General features: G+C 30.8%; 2 protein-coding genes across 2 annotated transcripts; one reads left to right on the forward strand and one right to left on the reverse strand.

Annotated features, from left to right (window-relative positions):
• Positions 1-498: 498 nt before the first annotated feature.
• LOC108548808 (uncharacterized) lies at positions 499-14741 on the reverse strand. The gene is made up of 7 exons (XM_017901929.1): positions 2784-14741; positions 1895-2101; positions 1701-1820; positions 1355-1612; positions 1142-1258; positions 1009-1080; positions 499-935 (listed from the first exon to the last, which is right to left on the reverse strand). The coding sequence occupies exons 1-7, from the start codon at positions 14610-14612 to the stop codon at positions 864-866; spliced, it is 12675 nt and encodes a 4224-aa protein (XP_017757418.1). The 5' UTR covers positions 14613-14741; the 3' UTR covers positions 499-863.
• Positions 14742-15939: 1198 nt separating this feature from the next.
• LOC108548851 (dihydrolipoyllysine-residue succinyltransferase component of 2-oxoglutarate dehydrogenase complex, mitochondrial) lies at positions 15940-18919 on the forward strand. The gene is made up of 10 exons (XM_017901975.1): positions 15940-16090; positions 16585-16609; positions 16752-16803; positions 16909-16979; positions 17063-17190; positions 17261-17599; positions 17688-17863; positions 17928-18378; positions 18440-18724; positions 18863-18919. Exons 1-9 carry the CDS (start codon positions 16016-16018, stop codon positions 18572-18574), a joined length of 1452 nt encoding a protein of 483 aa, XP_017757464.1. The 5' UTR covers positions 15940-16015; the 3' UTR covers positions 18575-18724; positions 18863-18919.
• Positions 18920-18962: the final 43 nt, after the last annotated feature.

Below are 18962 nucleotides of genomic sequence, written 5' to 3' on the forward strand. Positions count from 1 at the left end.
ATAATAATAATAATAATAATAATAATAATAATAATAATAATAATAATAATAATCAAAAATAATCAACAAGAATATTATTGCAACGATTCTTCAGAAAGATATGCATTCTATCGATGCGATCAAACTCATGCTTCTTATTGATTTAATTCAAATAAATTTTTCCATATTAAATGATTTTACATACTTCGATCCTTTGCACTTATCAAGCAAATTATGAAATGTTGTCAGCCACCTATAAATTTAATATAGAACAATAAATTATTATTAGCATTTACATTTACTATGTTACTGCTTAGTAAGTATTTAGATAACACTTCAAATATATATATGCAGGTACAAACAAAAATAACAAGTGCAAAGGTTCAAGAATTTTAAACTATAAAGCTTGAATTTTTTTTTTTGTAATTTTGTTTATATTTTTTGTATTTTTATTAAAGAATATTAAAAAAAGACATTTCATGTTGCACAAAGGCACAGGTGTACTTCCAGTAGCGTAATTTGACAAAATCGAATAAAGAACAAGAATTTACTACATTCTTTAAATATACTCTGAATATCGCGAAATAATAAAATATTTCAATCGCGATATTAATAATTTATCTAATTTTTTGTACAAATGTATTTATATTATTTATGTGCATTTACTCGTAAATAAGACTTTGTGTGTGTGTATGAGGGATGAGGGGCGCACGAGTGCATATATACATACATACATACATATACACATTACAAATTAAGTCCTTTAAATCTGTACAATTACTTCGTAGAAATTTATTATAGATAAATTGTCCCCCAAGTTTAATAATATTTTTCTTAGGAGCACGACTAGACTAGGATCTATCAGTTCAAGCTTAAATCACCTTCTATAGCAAAGATCGTACTTCTCGAGGCATTTGCCATGACTGCAAACGTTTATCTTTACTACCAGCTATAATCTAAGAAAATAAATGTCTGAATGTTAGGTTTATGTAACATTTTAATAATGTTCTACTAGATTATTTTAGATACCTTATTGTCTACGACGTCCATACTTAATAACATATTACCAGGTCCAGGTATGCTACAAACAAGTCGATGATCCTAGAATTTGTTTAAAAATTAATACAACTTCTTATTATTAAGTTTTAAGTTTGATATTAACCTTTGTATCAAATACATAAATATTTCCATCATAACAACCAGCAAACAATAACTGTTTGTACAAACGCATACACACGATTCCTACACCAGCATCATACTGCATTGTTTGTTCACCATTCTATAAAATATAAAGAAAGAAAGAATGATTTTATGTGATGATATAATCTTATAATAATAATATAACAATGTGTATCATAAAGTCAGTTTTACAAACCGTAAAATCGAAGACCGGTATAGACGTACTGCTAGTACCACAATAAATTAAATTATTATCTCGCATCAAACTATACACTGTGTGACTTTTTTGACCGCAAATTGTGCGAAGAAATAGGCCGCTCTGAGCGTCTCGTATTGTAATCGGTTGACTACGCGATGCTACTATAAGAACTCTTCGTGGACCCTCATTAGTTGCTTTTAATGCTAATACAGATTTCTCCGAGAATTGTATGCTGTTTCCTTTAATAACACCTGACTAAAATATTCATTTTTTATTATAAAGGTGATATTCGTACATATACAGGGTATAAAAGCAATTTTATCTATAATATTTTTGAACAAACCTTCATATGATAACGCGATACATGGCCTGATTTGGTTCCAATAAAAATCATTCCCCATGCTTCATCCATACATTGTATTGGGCTACCTATATCTGCCGTATCTCTTACTTGTACTCCAGTCTAATGAAATTCATTTATGCAGGAAACTGAACTGTAAGATATCTGTTAGATTCATAAATAAACATATTACTTACCATTATGTTGTAACATCGTAAAGATCCATCCAATGATCCAGAGAACATCCATTCTTTGCTAACATCTGTGTTGTTTAAGTTGTACACATATAGACAAGTTACTGCAGCTTTATGACCTTTGTAAATGTTTAAAATTCCATTAGATGCTTGATTATATCTATATATTCTGCCATCTTCACTTGCAGCTAGGAATGAATTCTCAAAAACCTAGAAGATATACTTGTTTGTATAATTTATTGAATCTAGTCTAATTTTTGAGATTCTCACAAAGTGATCTGTAATACTAATATTAAACACAACAAAAGTTGTTTATAGAAAATAGAGAATGTAATTTCATTATTGCATAAATCAGATAAAGGAAAACAATGAATGAAAATTTGAAAATTGAAAATTTTATTAATATCTTTTTTTGTGTTTATATACTTACACATACTCGCGCGCGCGTATATGCATGAGTATACTATATGGGTGTATGTGCACGCGCGCATATGTGTATGTTTATATATAGGCGCGCGTATGTGGGTGGATATTATATGTGTACGCGTGTGCGTGCACGCGAGAGTGTGTATAATGTATATTATATGATTATATACATTAATAATATATTGCCAACATTTGTAATAGAAGCTTCTATAACATTAGATAAAATCTGGTGGCAAATAAAACATAGCAATAAAATATACTGTTCTATAAGAATTAAAGATAGAAGAAAGAATTATAGTTTTTTTTTTATTTTATAAGATTATTTTATAAATCCTGCATATTATTATACGAAAACTAATAATGTTTTAACTCAAACAAATCAAGAAAACTTATGAACGTAGATATTACTTTAATATTTTCATCGTATTTTTTTCTTTTTTTTATTACGATACTGTCGTTTCTTTACCTTAATATCTAAAATAGGACCTTTATGAACTGTATATTGTGTTCTTGGTAATTCCTTATCGTCCTTTGTATCTATCACAGTCAATGTCGATCCAGAATTAGTATGTTGTTGATTTTTGGTAACTATCATTTTTTCTTCAACGATTTCAATATCTGGTTTATCACAATTTTGTCTAATGTCCACATTAACTGGTTCCTTTATTAAAACTGGCATAACTTCGACATCAGGATCTGTAAATTCTTTATCGTTTACAGATGAATCCATCTTTGCAGATTTCAATATCCTTTTAATTTTAACGGGATTTATTTGATCGCTAGATGGTTGTGTTGTATCTTCGAATTTATTAATTAACTTTGGAGTTTGATTTTGCGGCAATTCAGTCAATGAAGTTGTTTGTTTTATGCATACAGTTGACAAATCTTTGGTTGATGCTGATTGTGTAGAACTTACAAAAGAATCTATTTCGGTAGAATTGGGACACGTAGGTTTATTAACTGTAGATATTCTATATTTTTTTAATGTATCTATGTTTGCAGTTGCGTTCAAAATCGTATGTTTGCAATCTACTACTCGTACTACACAATTCATCATTTCGAACATTGTATGCTTTTTATGCCTTTTAATTCCTTTTAATGATTCATTGTTCGAATTCAATTCGTCAGCTAGAATTTCAATTTCTGGAAATACGGGTGTGCATCGCTTTTTATTTATTAATGGTTTTTGAATATCGCGACTAATTCTAGGATTTATCAATATTGTTTCAACTTCTGCGCATGGTGATACTGATGTCGATACCATACTTGGTAACTGTATACTGAAATTTTTTTCTTGAACTTCTTGTTCGGTATTTGAAGCAGTTACGTCAGCTTCTAGTTTTATACGTTTCGCAGGTTCTTCAGTATATCTTGAACTTCGTCGAAGAGGAGTCTTACTATTTCCTCTTTTACGCTTAGCAGGTTTTCTACCCAATGTTTCATCGCTTTTCGATGTCCCTATGTTTTCAACAGAGGAAACAGATGCGCAATTTTGATTATTATTTTCTTCACTTGAGATTTTGTTAAATTGATCAACTTCTTTTCTTTTGCACGATCTTTTATGTTCCTTCAGACTTATAAAGTGATTGTTTTCAGTCATAAAATTTACTTCTGATGTAACATTGTCAACATTATTATCTTTATCATACAAGACTGAGGAATCCTGTAATTTCTTTTCATTTATATTATCTAGTTTAGACTCGGATTCTGTCTTGGGTATAATTTCACTCGGAATTTCAGTATTTTTACCATTGCTCGATTGAATTGAGGCATCACAATTTTTTCCAACATCTTCAGACTTCAAAACATCTTCAGTTAGTATTAATTGACTGTTAGTGGGTTTGCAAGTTGCAATATTTTTTTCAATATTAACGAGATTGAGATTGTCTTGTAAATTAGATTCTTTGCTTTTCATATCACTTTGTCCTTCAGTTTTCTCCGTATCTGGATTTTCCGAAATATTCAAGATATTCCGATCATTGTGTACATTATTTGAGTTAGACTCTGTAAGAGATGAATCCGAATTTTCTATTGCTGTTAGCTGGTCAATTACTATGTTATCATTTTCGATAATTTTTTGCACAGGGAATTCTACTAAATTCTTTTTTACGTTCATAAATGTATCATGTACATATGTTTTAGGTAAATCCTTTACAGTTTTTGATGATACATTAATTTCTAAATCTCGTTGGAATTCATTGTTCAGAAATTTTTGTAATTTACCAGATAACAACTCATCTTTTTCTGAATTATTATTACTTTTATCTTTATCTTCACAAGAGATGTTAACATCTGTAAGTAGTTCAGGGCAAACTTCTTTAATATTTTTTAATGTAGAAGAACCTACTACTTGCTTTTCTTTATTCTCTTTAGGTCCAGAGTCCTCAACTAAATTTATTTTGTCAAATGTAGCACTTTCAGAACCACCAATTAATTGTTTTTCCAATGAGTCAGGATAAAGCTCATTTGTTTTGTTTTCTGCGACTGCATTTATTACTTCAACTACGTTTTTCCAATGTTGTGGATCCTCATTTGCTTCTTGTTTCATTTGTTGTTCCAAAGAATTCAGTAACATCTGTTTTTGGTGTAATTTTTTAATATACAATGTAGAAAGTGGTAACTCCTCCTCGTCAGCAGTTAAAATATTCACAGCCTCTAGTAAGTTCTGCAATTTCTTCTTCTTTTCTTTCCGCGCTTCGGCCTTTATTTTTCGCGTTTTCGCCATTTCTTTCTTATATGTTTCTTCTAGGAGAGCGAGACCCGTGTTTGACTTCTTTTGCTCATCTATGCTTGAATTTTGAAGAATAGAATCCCAAGTACTGTCATCTGAATATATTGATGATCTTTCAGATGCTCTACTCTCTGGTAATTTTTCTGGTGAACCTAATCTATTATTTCTTTTATTTAAAGTTTCAATGTCTTCTCCATTATTTTTTGTTATATAATTTTCTTCATTGAACTCTGGTATTTTTGTTTGAACGATTTTGTTAACGTATATCTCGGATTCTGTAGGTTCGATTATTTTTTGAACTTCTTGATCTTTAAACGTCTCTATTTTATCGTTGTTAAGTGAATCAATTTCCTGTATGGATGTTTTATTTGTATCTTCTTGTGATTTAGTTTCATTCACTAGAAATTGATCAGACTCTTGTTCTGTTGTTGCTTTTCTCATATTGACGTTTTTACATGGTAATTTTATTGCATCATTAACTTGTTTCTTTTCTGTAACTGTATTTTGTGTATCCTTGGTAGTTATATTACCATCTAATTTATTTTCTAATTTTTGAATTACTTTTTCAGTTCTTTGCTTCTTTCTTTTCCTAGAATCTGTTAATTTAATATCTCCAGGGTGATGCATTTCTTCATCATCAGAGCTACAAATGGATGTACAATTTCTTTTTCTCCCTACGTGATGATTTTGTTTGTATAATGTTTTAAATTTATTTGTCTGTATAGAATTACTTGGACTATCTTGTACAGATAAACATTCTGTAGTTGTTTTAGGACACGGATTTGATACGGGACTAGTTTCGATATTTTGAATTAATTGTGACATTAATACAGATGGAGTTCGAGGTCTAATCAATGATGTTTCAACTTCTTCATTTTCGTGCATAACATTATTCTTTTGTAAATTATTGTCACCCGGTAAAGTATCGTTCGTCAGCATCTGATACAGAGTCATCTTTTCTGTCATTAGTTTGTGAATTTCAACGTCTATTTCAATCATTCTAGCCATGACAGCTTCTTTTGTAGTCGGATATTTAACTTTTACTGTATCTGATTTTACTATTTCCTTTACCATAGTTTCTGAAATATTACGTTTCTGTTTTTTATGTTTCATTTTTAATTTATTTTTTGTGTTATTTAAAATTTCATTCTTCCCTCCTTTATTTAACTTTTTCAAAGGTGTTTTGTTTAGATGTTTTGATATTTCGTGCTCTGTAATAGGATCGATAGATACGTCTTTATCATTGGTCGTTCTTATCTCAGAAGGAACTAATGCTTGCTTATCTGAAAAGCTATCCAATTCCTGACATTTCTTCAATTTTGAAAATGTTGAATTTGTTTCAGATATTGATGCGGCAATCAAAAAATCCTCTATAGATGTCTTTGTGCCAGTTTTTACTGGAACGCTTAAGTTTGGCGAAATTTCATTTTCAAGAGATGTTGTTATTATCTTTGTCATGTTAGGAGATTCAAGATTATGTTGGGAATTATTCTCTGATATATCGGTACAATAATGATTCTTTTTTTCAATTATCGTATCTGTAATAAATAATTCAGGTGTTAAAGATCTTTTAGAAATATCATTAGATGTGCTTTTAATACCTTGCGTACATTCCACCGGAGATTCTGAAATATTTGACTTAGTTGATTTAGTAGTTTCTGATATTTTTGAATTTGATTCAAGATTTAATTCAGAAGTAGAAGAAATTATCTCTGTGGTGTTTGTAGTATTTTTTTCAGATGGAAGTAATTCTGTTGGAAAAATAGTGTTTCCTCGAGACAACGTAGATTCCTCTTTTTCATGCGTAGTTGTTATAATATTCCGTTTTTGTTCTTTATCCAAATTATTCTTATCAAAGACTTGCGACAGCTCGTTAAAAATTATCGAATTAAAATTCGGCGATTTAACAGCACTCGTCGAATTTTGCTCTTTCTGCAATGATTTGGTGGTGAAAAGGTCCGCATCTCTTGCAATGCATTCTTCCAGATCTATATCAGGAGTACTCAATTTCTTGATCGATTTTCCATCTACATCATCTATATATTTATCCAAAACAATAAATGGTTCACTATCCTCGTCAACGGTGTCATGATTGTTCATATCATTTACAGATAAAACTTTTTTTTGTTCAGGGAAAAGATTGTAAGTAGGATCATTTTCTTTTGTTATATTTCTGTTTCCGGTTTCCGATATTGTCACATCAATTTTAGTATCATCTGTTGTATTTAAATTGTTATTTATTGTTTTATTTCTAACTGTATGTTGTTCTTTCACTAAGTTACAAGTTGATGTTATTTCATTATTTTCCTCCAATTTGTTAGGAGACTCTTTATCATTATCTTTGTCCTTCTCTGCAAACTCTGTAATAGACTTATCATTAAAACAGGTTTCCAAGCACTGGTTAGGATTTTTCATTGCGCTTCCTTTGTCGCTCTCATTATTCACTTTTGTATGATATAATTGAGGTAACTGGCAAACGTCATTTTCGGTGGTATCTACAAGAAAACCCTTGAATGGACTATTTGAACTATTTGGAGATTTTGATCCACTTTTTACAGCATTATTGCAATCGTCCGAAGTTTCTAATTTTTCGTGCAATTGAAATGTAGATTCGTCTTGGTTTTTTACATCATTTACTTTTACATTTGTGTTATCATTTTCAATGGTGGCTTTTGAAATCAAATTCATATCCAAAGTAGAATTATCATGGGTTTTAACATTTTTCAAACATTTAATATTAATCGAATGACCATTTTCTTCGATATCAACATCGATTCGTTCACTAAAAGAATGAGATTCTTCGCTACCATAATCCGAAACACGAACTGTTGTATTTTTCATACATTTTTCGGTGAAAATTGATTGAACATGATCAAGCGAGGTTGTACCTATTAATGATATGTTACTAGATATATCTTTCTGTTTATTTAAGCTTTCAACAGGAATCAACTCAGACAATATTTCTTTATTCGCCTTGGTTATATGTTTTTCAATTTCCTTCTCGCTATTTTTTTCACTTTCAGTGGTTATTAAACTGTGTTCATCTTTGATCTTTTCTGTTTCTTTTCCAATATGTTGATTTTCTATAATCACTTCATTAATTTGTAGTGCAACTTTTTTATTAGTATCTACGGATTTTCTATTATCATCAACAGATTCTTCATCATTTTGTTTTTTCACGGAATGAATATTAATTTGTTCTTGGGCAGTTTCGTTCTCAACTATCGAGTCTATATTTTTTGAAAATGTTTCAACAGTTTGAAGTTTACATAAATTTTTATCGATATCACGACTGCCTATTTTCTCAACTTTTATTTGATCAGTAGTATTTGAACTTGTAATCAATAATTCTTGTTTATGGTTAGACAATTTTTTATGCAATTGTTTCTCCACAAAGTTTTCTTCTGTCGAAGATTTAGATTCGTTCGATTTCGAACGTTTCTTCCTTTTCTCGACAGATTTCTTAACTTTTTCTTTCTTTAATTTCAATTCTTTACTTCCTTCTGATCGAATATTTTTAAATTTTGAAGAATCGATAGTTGAAATTGATTTCTTTGACATTTCTTCCCCAGATCCCAATTTTAATTTCTCTCTTCTTCTAAATTCGTCAAATTCTTGCGTATTAATCAGTTGCGACGAAGATTTATTATCAATTTGGCCTTCCTTAAATTTAACATTATCTTTAAGCGTATGTAAATCAGAATCTACTGGTTGAATTTTCTTTTCATTGGAATTATTGAGATATACAGAAATTAAAGATTCTTTGTTCGTGTGCACAATATCCATGGACTGATGTTCTCCTTCTAAGCTATTCTCCCTCTCGATGTCCTTATTAGAATCTTCTATAGTGATATTGCTTGTTGCGGCTGTTTTAATTAAACGTGGATCCTTTATTTGTATTTTATTTGCATTTATTTCAGTTGTTTTTACTTCGTTCATTGTATTTAGTGATTCAGTATTAGATTTATTAACAGGTGTGGTATGATACGATTCCTGAATTAATGAAGTAGAATTTATGACACTTTCTTTTAACATACCTTGTTCTTTCAAACGTCTCTGTAACGCGCGCTCTTTGTATGCTTTTATATCTATCTTTTTATAACTGCTTTTGTTTTCTGTCGGGGAAATATTTGTATATATTTTTTTATCGATACACTGATTACCTAAGTCAACATCAGCAACAGGGTTTGAAATGCTACATGTAAATGATGTGTGTGTGGTACTGTTATCACTAATAGTTTCAGTGTGCGATTGGATTGATGAAGATGGTTCTCTAACAGTTAAAGATACATGAGTCTCATGTAAAGAAATATTCGTAGATGAAATGGTATCCATCCGTTCGTTACTGTTCTTTGTTATTTCATAATCTTTATTCATTTCCAAAAGGTTTTTCATTTTTTCGTTATCTGTATTTGCTGTGGTATCTTTTGTAAGTCCGATTGCTTTTTCTGTAACTTGCTTCTGTTTTGTGTTCTTGGATTCTGGCATTTGTTTGAGTTGTGCTTTGGTTTTTGGTTGCATTATCATGGAAACAATTTTTTCGGATTTATTCTTAGATCCCGTATCATAAGTAACAAGACCCCGCTCTTTCTCTATTTGTAAATTTTGAGATTCTATTTGTGAGTCAGCTATTTTCTTAACTAAACTGGTTTCATTATTCAAGATAATATTCTCTTCAAACGAACTTACTGGTTCCTCCTTAACAATTACTTCTTTTTTAATCTCATTCTCTGTCAGTAATCGGAATCCTTCGATTTGTTCGTCAGATTTTGATGAATCTGAACAAGAATTATGCTTCCTCTTCTTTTTCTTCTCTTTCTTTTCTTTCCTTCGCTTCTCTTTTTTATCCTTTTTCCTTTTTTCACGTTTGCGAGATTTTCGTTCCTTGTGTTTGCTTTTCTCTTTCCATTTCTTTTCTATCTCAGCAGCTACTTCATCCCTTATTGTTTCATTGAGTGACTTTTTCTTTGCTATTTTTTCCTTTTCCTTAATCACTTTTAATAATTTCGTCACATTAGGAGCAACAGTTTCTTCATCACTATCACTGTAACTACTCGAACTAGACTCACTACTGCTTTCCGATCTTTCTACTCTTCGTAAACCTTCTATCTCGTTAGGATCACCAATACATACATTTAAGTTATGTGTAGGAGCTTCGCAAGTTAAAGGACTTATGCTTAAATGTCTCATAGGTGAATCTGACGAACAGTATCTTTGAGCACAATTGTTTCTGTCATCTTTGCTTAAATTCTCTGCGCTGTTTGAGGCACTTTCACGTGCAATAGTTGAAGTTATCGTAGTGCTTATAGACCCGTATTTTGCTTCCCATTCTTCTTTCGTTAAATTTCTAAATGCATCAGGATCTTCTCGTTCTTTCCTATTCCATCTTTCATATCTTTCAGACCTAAACGTGTTGCGATCTTCAGAACTAGATTTACGTATTCTTGAATTATCCAAATCTGCGTTGCTTTTACCAAGGTGTTTGACTCGCGCAATTCCAGCTGAAAAAATGTCGTCGAGATCAGCTACCGTTTTATTAGGGATTTGTGAAAAGCTGTTATATTCAAAAGCTTCTGTTACTGTTTGCATCAATGAAGCATCTGTGCGTGTTTCAAAGGACTTCCCCGAGTCGAGAGTCAAAACTGTATTTGGTAAATTTTTTGTTTTCTCTGTAACTTCTGACAATATATCATCCAAATCAGCTTCATTAAATAATGGCTGTTGCTTTTTATGTGTGCTTTCAACTTCGGGATTTAACTTATTTGACAATGATCTATGTGATGAATCGATATCTTCTCGCGAAACATTTAAATTTAATTCTGTGTTTTGAAAATGATTAGGTTCTTCCTTATTATATAAAAATGTATCTTCTATGCATTCTTCACATACATTTTGAAGTTTCGGATATTCAGTGGAAGACTGAACTCTTAAATTTTCTTCTGTTGCATCTTCACAAATATGTAGTCTTGAAGTTTCATTTTGACTTATAATCTGAACATCATTAATATCTACATTTTGACTTTCAGATAACTCATTATCTAACGGCATAGAATCGAGTTGTAAAACTTCACTCAGATGATGAATGAATTTTGTAGGCAAATCTGTAATACCTACAACAGCACTTGGATCTAACATTGCATTTAACTGATTCATAAATTCTTCTCTATCATATTCTTTCATTTTTTCATCTTCTGTAGTTCTTAGTTCTAAAGAAAGAGAAGACCTCCTTTCTTTTACCAAATGTTTCATTGCAATATCGAATTTACGAAGACTTGAATTGTTGACCATATTGCAAATATCATTTTTACTCATTTTCAGGAAACGACTGATCACTCTATTTTTCCATGAAGATTCTGAAGTAGGAACTTCCTCTTTTCTAAATTCTTTCTTTGATTTTTTATTTTTTTGTGTACTCATATTATTAGATATTACTGTGTTTGAAGATTGTGCATCTACTTTTTCCAATTCGCTAGTATATTTTTTGTAATTATAAGAAGTATCGTTTGATTTTTCATATGAAGAGATATTTGAAATTAGAGTAGAATGTGTTGAATTTTTTTTAATTTTAGTCTCCTCTTGATTTTTATTTTGATTTGTATTACTTTTTCTGTTTTCTGAAAAATGCTTTCTAGAATGAATTTTTTCTTTATTAGAATTATGGATTGTACCTTGCAAGCTTTCTCTATTTTCAGAAATATTTATAGGTATTCTATGCCACTCTTCTGGTTTATGTATTTTCTTTGTCTTGGAATTTAAGTTGAATACCACTTTAGGTCTTATTTGATCGTTTGTCAATAATATATCCTCAATATTTTTACTTTGATTTTGTACACCTTGTTCCTCATTTCTTATTTCAATATCCTTTTGTCTCTCATTAATTAATTCTGGTCCACAAATTACATTTTGTTTATTTTTCTTATTTTTACTTTCCTTCTTCCTATATTTCTTTGCAGTGCTTGTAAATCCATCCTCTACTGATAAGGAGTGACATATATTTTCATTTGGTACTGGAATTTCTGATGGTATCATGGATAATTCAGAAAATACTGAAGATGTATTTTCATTTTTTATCTCTTCAGTCATATTCATTATTTGCTTTGCAAATTCCATTGCTTCTTGCATATCTTCTAATCCATCATCCATATTCAAACTTTGATTAGGATTAGAGTGTCCTCCCACTAAAGACTCTTTTGGAAGTGGTGGTGGAACTTTAGTAATACTCGTAGGTGGTGGAGGCATTGGGAATTCTCTCATTATTCCTTGTCCACTATTTGTTTGTGATATAACAGACTGAAAATTCATTTGCACATTAGAAATAAAAGTTGTATGTGATGCTATGTTTATGGGAGGTAATTGTGGAAAATTTGATGTAACAGAACCAATATTAAAATCTGACACTGGAGATGTTTCCATTAAGTTCAGTGACATTATATTTGGTCTAGTAGTGTCTAAGGGAGTAATTAAATTAGAACGTTCTTGAGAAGAAAGACGTGGATCAAAAATTGGTGGAGGTTGGAGAGTTTCTTCCCTTTTATGAATTTTTGGTGGTGGTTGTTGAGGATTAAATTCAGGTACCTTTTCACTAGTTGTTACTGAAACATTTGAAATCCTAGGAGGTGGTTCTCTGGGATCAAAAGCTGGAGATGGTTGTACAATTTTTAAATTGCTTTGAGGGGTATTTATTGCTTGACTTCTTAAACCTGAACAGAGTACAGACTTTAGGCTTTCCTGTCTATTAGATGGCTCAGTAACTGATTTTGATCTTATATTTGGTGGAGGTTCACTTGGATCAAAGGCAGGAGGCAAATCATTAGAAGAAAATGGCACTGTTGCATTGTGCTGACAGTCATGGCATGAAGCAGGTACATTATGTATAAATGGTGGTGGAGCTCGTGGATCAAATCCAACTGGAACTAAGTCAGTTGTCTTAAATGAAACAGTATGTCTTGATGGAGATATTTGATTACCATGTAAAGGTAATCTCTGAGGTCCTCTAAAAAATACATTTTTTCCAGTCTGTTGAAATGTCCAATGACACCTAGGCCCACCATTTCTTGAAGTGAACCTAGGAGGTATGTTGAAGATCCTTGTTTGGAAAACAGATGGGTTATTTAATTTTCTATCATCATTTAATTTATGTACTTCATTATAATTTGAATATGTTGGAGATATGGAATCATGAGTAATGTTTGAATGAATTTCTTCATTAGAAAATGAAAAATTGAATGATTTATTTTGAGAAGAATCTGATATACTTTCTACATTTTGATAAACTATCTTTTCAGATATATTTGTCTGTAAATTATTTTGAATCTGATTATCTTCGAGTAATTTTATTTCTGTATAGTTATCGTGTTGTACATTTACATTACTATCTTGTGTGATATCTCTATTTGCATCTTGTATATCTGTTTGCTCAATGTTTTGATTTTGTAAGAAATCTATCTTTGACCCACCTTTAATATTTGTGGTTGATACTAGCATAGAAGTTATTTCTATATCATTTATATTTGAAGATTTTTCTGATAATGAATCATTCACTGAATCTATTGGTAACAAATTTGTTTTATTCCCATCTAAATTCAAAGTTGGTAATTTTTCATTAGTATCACTCAAGTCTGAAGTTAAACTTTTAGTAATGTTATTATCTTGCAACTGTAAATCTTCTATATTGCACTCAAAATCAGACAATTCACTATGTATCTGTTCAGGACATTTATTATCTCCCAATGTTGGGTTGAAGTTATTTTTATCATATGTTGAATCCAAGATAGTTAGGGATTCTTCTTTATTATCATCTATAATAGTAATTTCATCACTTATATTTATAACATTATCTGTAGATTTTTGCTCAAAACTAATTGAAATGTCATCGTTAGATTTATTATCTGCATTTTCAAATTTTGAATTATTGCAATCAACTCTGCCTATATCTCTAAAGTCAGTAAATGTCAGATCCAGTTCAGGTGGCTCATGTCTAAGTTCAGGAATTCCCTTATTTCGTATATTTTCTTCTTCAGAACCATTATTTGGTAAAACAGACAAATCATCTTCCCAAAAATTAGTAAGCTCTTCTTCTGTTATAGAGGATAACTTTTGCTTTAGTTTGTCAGCTGTTTCTGAAATCTTTTGCTGGCGTTCTTCTTCAGAACCAGGCAAAGGAGTCTGAGGTATTAATATACACTTATCTTCAACTTGTTCTTCTTGGGGTAATGGTACTCTATGTATAGGATTCCTTATAAAACTCAAACAAAACTGAGGAGCTGATGGTCTACCAGGACCAGAAAATCTTATTATTCCACGACTACCTGCTATTCTACCTCTATTATTTGGTCGGAATTGTAAACTGCCTCTATATGGATGAGGAAGAAAATTTTTATTCTGTTGCCATGGTACAAAGTTTGAACGCTCTATCCATTTATCAGGACCAGGTAATCTATGTGGTAGTCGTGGATGATTAAAACTGGGATGTGGAAATCGGGGTCCATTAAAGCCATTGGCTGGACCATTCGTACGAGCTCCCCGTGGTCCAAAGCTTCTTCCACGGTATCCACTGCTACTCATCACACTGTTAATTATGACACTTTAATTATCACAGTGCATTTGAACCAACAGTTCTTTTAACAGTCATAAAACTCTTAAAATGCACTAAAATTGTTATACAAATGTTTACATGCTGCATATTTTATTCAATTGAAGTCTTCTTCTTTTATAAAAAGAGACACTATCGAAAAATTTGTACACTTGTAATGTACATTTTAATATTTCCACAGTTAATAACACAAGTCTTTGGAAGATTATAACTTATCATAAATAAAAATTCGAAATTATGTACGGAATATACAAAAAGAACTATTTTTTTTATTTTTTTATTTTCTTTTTACTTTTTTTGTCTTTTCCAATAAATATTAATTGTTTACGAATTTCAGTTGCAACAATATATATCACAATCGGTATACACGTATTCTTCTTAAACTGTAGCAAGAAAAATATATAATCTCTGCGATGTTAGAGAAATAATAACAAAACGACGTGCACTTATTATTCAAATGTAATCGCCATGTTGCACAATCAATTTCGCCAATCTTAATAAACAACATATACTTCGCTGTCAGATAGTTATGTTAAACTAAAATACTTGTGGAAAATTTAAACTTTGTTATGTGATAGTTAACGTTTAAACACTATGGCGTATCGAGTTTATAACAAATATGTTCTGATACGCAACTACCGCGCTGTACTCCATTCATTTAATTACATCTTCGCTGTTCATGTTTAAAAACCTAAATTCAGCCATAAACTTACTATTTTGTTAGATTGCCCGCATTCGCTTCTAACGTAACACCGGCGATTAAATTTTGCGGACTAAAAACGAATTATCTTATGGTTTAACAAAATTAACAGAAGATAATTTATAAAATATGTAATCAATAAAATTTAGATCAATTATAAATTAAATGTATCTGTAAATAATAATATAGTTTAATTATACTGTCGACAATAATAACTTTATAATATTAAATTTCATAATTTATATAGCAATAAATAACAAATATTTTTCAATCTTGTATATCGTATAACATTTATTGTGAATATTTTACGCTTTTTATTTTTTAATAGGTAATGTTTTAAGACTATCTAAAGAAAGTGATTTATCTATTAATAGTGACTTGTCATTAATAGATGAATATTATTGTTATAACATTAATTTCCCTACTGTTTTAAGCAAACTACCTCACTTTTATAACAATCATAATACTTATTCATTATAACGAATATCTGTTTTTGTGACTATCTAATTCATGGTCAATGAATTTTATATTTTTTGGAACCCAGTGGTGGTAAATTTCAGAACACACATTTATCATAGCAAACTAGCCCCACCACTAACTGTATCAATCCGTATTGCTTCCTGACCATCCCGAGAGTGAAGAGTGAACATCTAAGTTACAATTTTCCACTCGAGGATGGCCGCGATACTGTCCAACTCTTCGCGGTTTGTACCTCGTGTAATAGCAAGAATTAGTATATCACAAACGAAGGTAAACTTTCTAATAATCATATTTTTCCATTTATTACCAATATTGAAATATATGTGTCATAAATTGGATAGAACCCTAACGTCTTTTGAAGTAAAACTTGCCACTCAAGTTGTCGAAATACCACCCTTACCTATTGCATCGATTATATAATAATATATTTATACGTTAGGATTCATGTCTTAATCTATCAACCATAATCTGTCAATGGAAATTTATACAATTTATCGAGATTGTCATACGCAAACTTTCTTTTTAAAGAACCAAATAGATCTCCGTTGATTTTAGGCTATAATTTAGGGTCAAGGTTTTCTTTCTATCTATTCTCTATCTATTCGATAGACACAATACTTATTTTTATCTATTTTTTTTTTATACCCTACGTATATATCATAACATACATGAAATTATATAAACTCATTAAAAAGTATATATACTATTTTAATTATTAATTTCATATTTTAAAGAAAAATAAAGATATCAATATATTTTTTCAGGTTGTGAGACCTTTATATAGTCAAGGTAAGACCACTAAATAAAAATAACATGATAATAAAGTGGTGAGCTATATTGAAAGTCTAAAAACATTGTGTTTATAGAGAAGTATATCAATATTGGGGATAACCATACATAAACTATTAATTGTATCAAATCATTTTTGTAGGGCACATTCTATTTATCCGCACTCAACATGGAGTTAACAAGAACTCTCGATTGTAAGTTAAAGAAGTATTATATTAACAAGATAAAATATTGTCAAAGTGTAAATATTTAACATATTTAATAAGCAGCTATGACATTTAATCTTTATTTGTAATCAGATGTACAAAGTATAAGAAATTTCATTGTTGGATAGACCAGACAAGACATATTCATTCAACATCAACACTATGTAAGGAACTTGGGACAACAAATAAATCAAGATTTAAGACTAAATATTATAATGTTTAAATAATATATGTTTCTATATGACAGGGGAAATAAAGGAAGTTGTAGTACCAGCATTTGCGGAAAGTGTAAGTGAAGGAGATGTTAGATGGGATAAGAAAGTTGGTGATCAAGTTAAAGAAGATGATGTATTATGTGAAATTGAAACAGATAAGGTAAAATAAATTAAGTTATAAATAATATACATATTTGTTAATTCGTGAATTTATAATAATTCTTTTACAGACTTCAGTTCCTGTACCAGCACCAGGTTCTGGTGTAATAAAAGAGATTTTTGCCAAAGATGGTGATACAGTAAAACCAGGACAAAAGCTATGTACTATTGACATTGGTGCAACTGGTGGAGCAAGTCCTCCACCTGCTCCTAGTACGGCAGCAGAGCCACCACCACCACCATCACCATCAGCACCACCACCACCACCACCACCACCACCACCACCACCACCACCACCACCACCACCACCGCCACCACCTTCTCGAACTATACCACCACCAGCAGCTCGACCTCCACCTCCACAATCACCAACAACATCCATGCCAGTTGCTGCAATTAAACACGCTCAAGTACGTGTATTTATGCAAATATAATTGAAAATATACACTTTTCTTTTTTGTTATAAAATTATATACAAAAACAAATTGAAATGATTAGGCATTAGAAGGTGCAAAAGTACAACTGCCTCCTGCTGATTATACACGAGAAATAATTGGCACAAGAACAGAACAACGAGTAAAGATGAATAGAATGCGAATACGTATTGCAGAACGATTAAAGGATGCTCAAAATACGAACGCTATGTTGACAACATTTAATGAAATCGATATGAGGTTATTATACATTAATCATAACTAATTACATGTATGAGATTCTTAATCATCCTTCTCTTTTTAGCCGCATTATGGAATTTCGTAAAATGCACCAAGAAAACTTTACAAAGAAGTATGGTTTGAAGCTTGGATTTATGAGTCCATTTATTGCAGCAAGTACTTATGCTTTAAAAGACCAACCAGTAGTAAATGCTGTAATTGATGGCACTGACATAGTTTATAGAGATTATGTTGATATTAGTGTCGCAGTGGCAACACCAAAAGGACTTGTTGTCCCAGTTCTTCGTAGTGTAGAAAATAAGAATTTTGCAGAAATTGAAATTGCTTTAGCAGCTTTAAGCGATAAAGCAAGAAAAGGCAAAATATCCGTTGAGGATATGGATGGTGGCACATTTACGATAAGTAACGGTGGTGTTTTTGGTTCTTTGCTGGGAACGCCTATTATTAATCCACCACAAAGTGCAATTCTTGGAATGCATGGAGTATTTGATAGACCCGTTGCAATAAAGGGCGAGGTAAATATTGAAAATTTGTTTTAATATTAATTATTATTAAAAACATGTTAACAATTTTCAGGTTGTAATTCGTCCAATGATGTATGTGGCTTTAACATATGATCATCGATTAATTGACGGGCGCGAGGCTGTGATGTTCTTAAGGAAGATCAAGGAAGCTGTGGAGGATCCCAGAATTATTTTAGCTGGCATTTAAGCCTCTTAAATATTTTTATTGAATCGCTTCAAACATGCTTCTCATCACATTCAGAACATTTTGTACACGTTGTATTATATTCTGTTCATCGAGGCTTTTACTCAGAACAACACATTTTCAAATATTTATTAATCATTATGATAAACGAAAGTAAGAAAAGAAAAATATTACATGAATGAAATAATATAATATATTTCTATTTGAAAGACTTTGTCTTATTAACAAAGTATTATTTCGATTCACTTGTATTTCAATAATTAACAATATAAATCAATTTTTCTATAACAGGATATAACAATTACTACAGCATAAGATTTTTAAACTTAAAGCAGAATCTACAAAGATACTGATTGGCATGAAAAAAGAAGTGTACATTTTAATATTTTTG

Source organism: Eufriesea mexicana, unplaced genomic scaffold, assembly GCF_001483705.2.
Source record: "Eufriesea mexicana isolate 0111107269 unplaced genomic scaffold, ASM148370v2 scaffold1653, whole genome shotgun sequence".
Classification (NCBI taxonomy): Eukaryota; Metazoa; Arthropoda; class Insecta; order Hymenoptera; family Apidae; genus Eufriesea; species Eufriesea mexicana.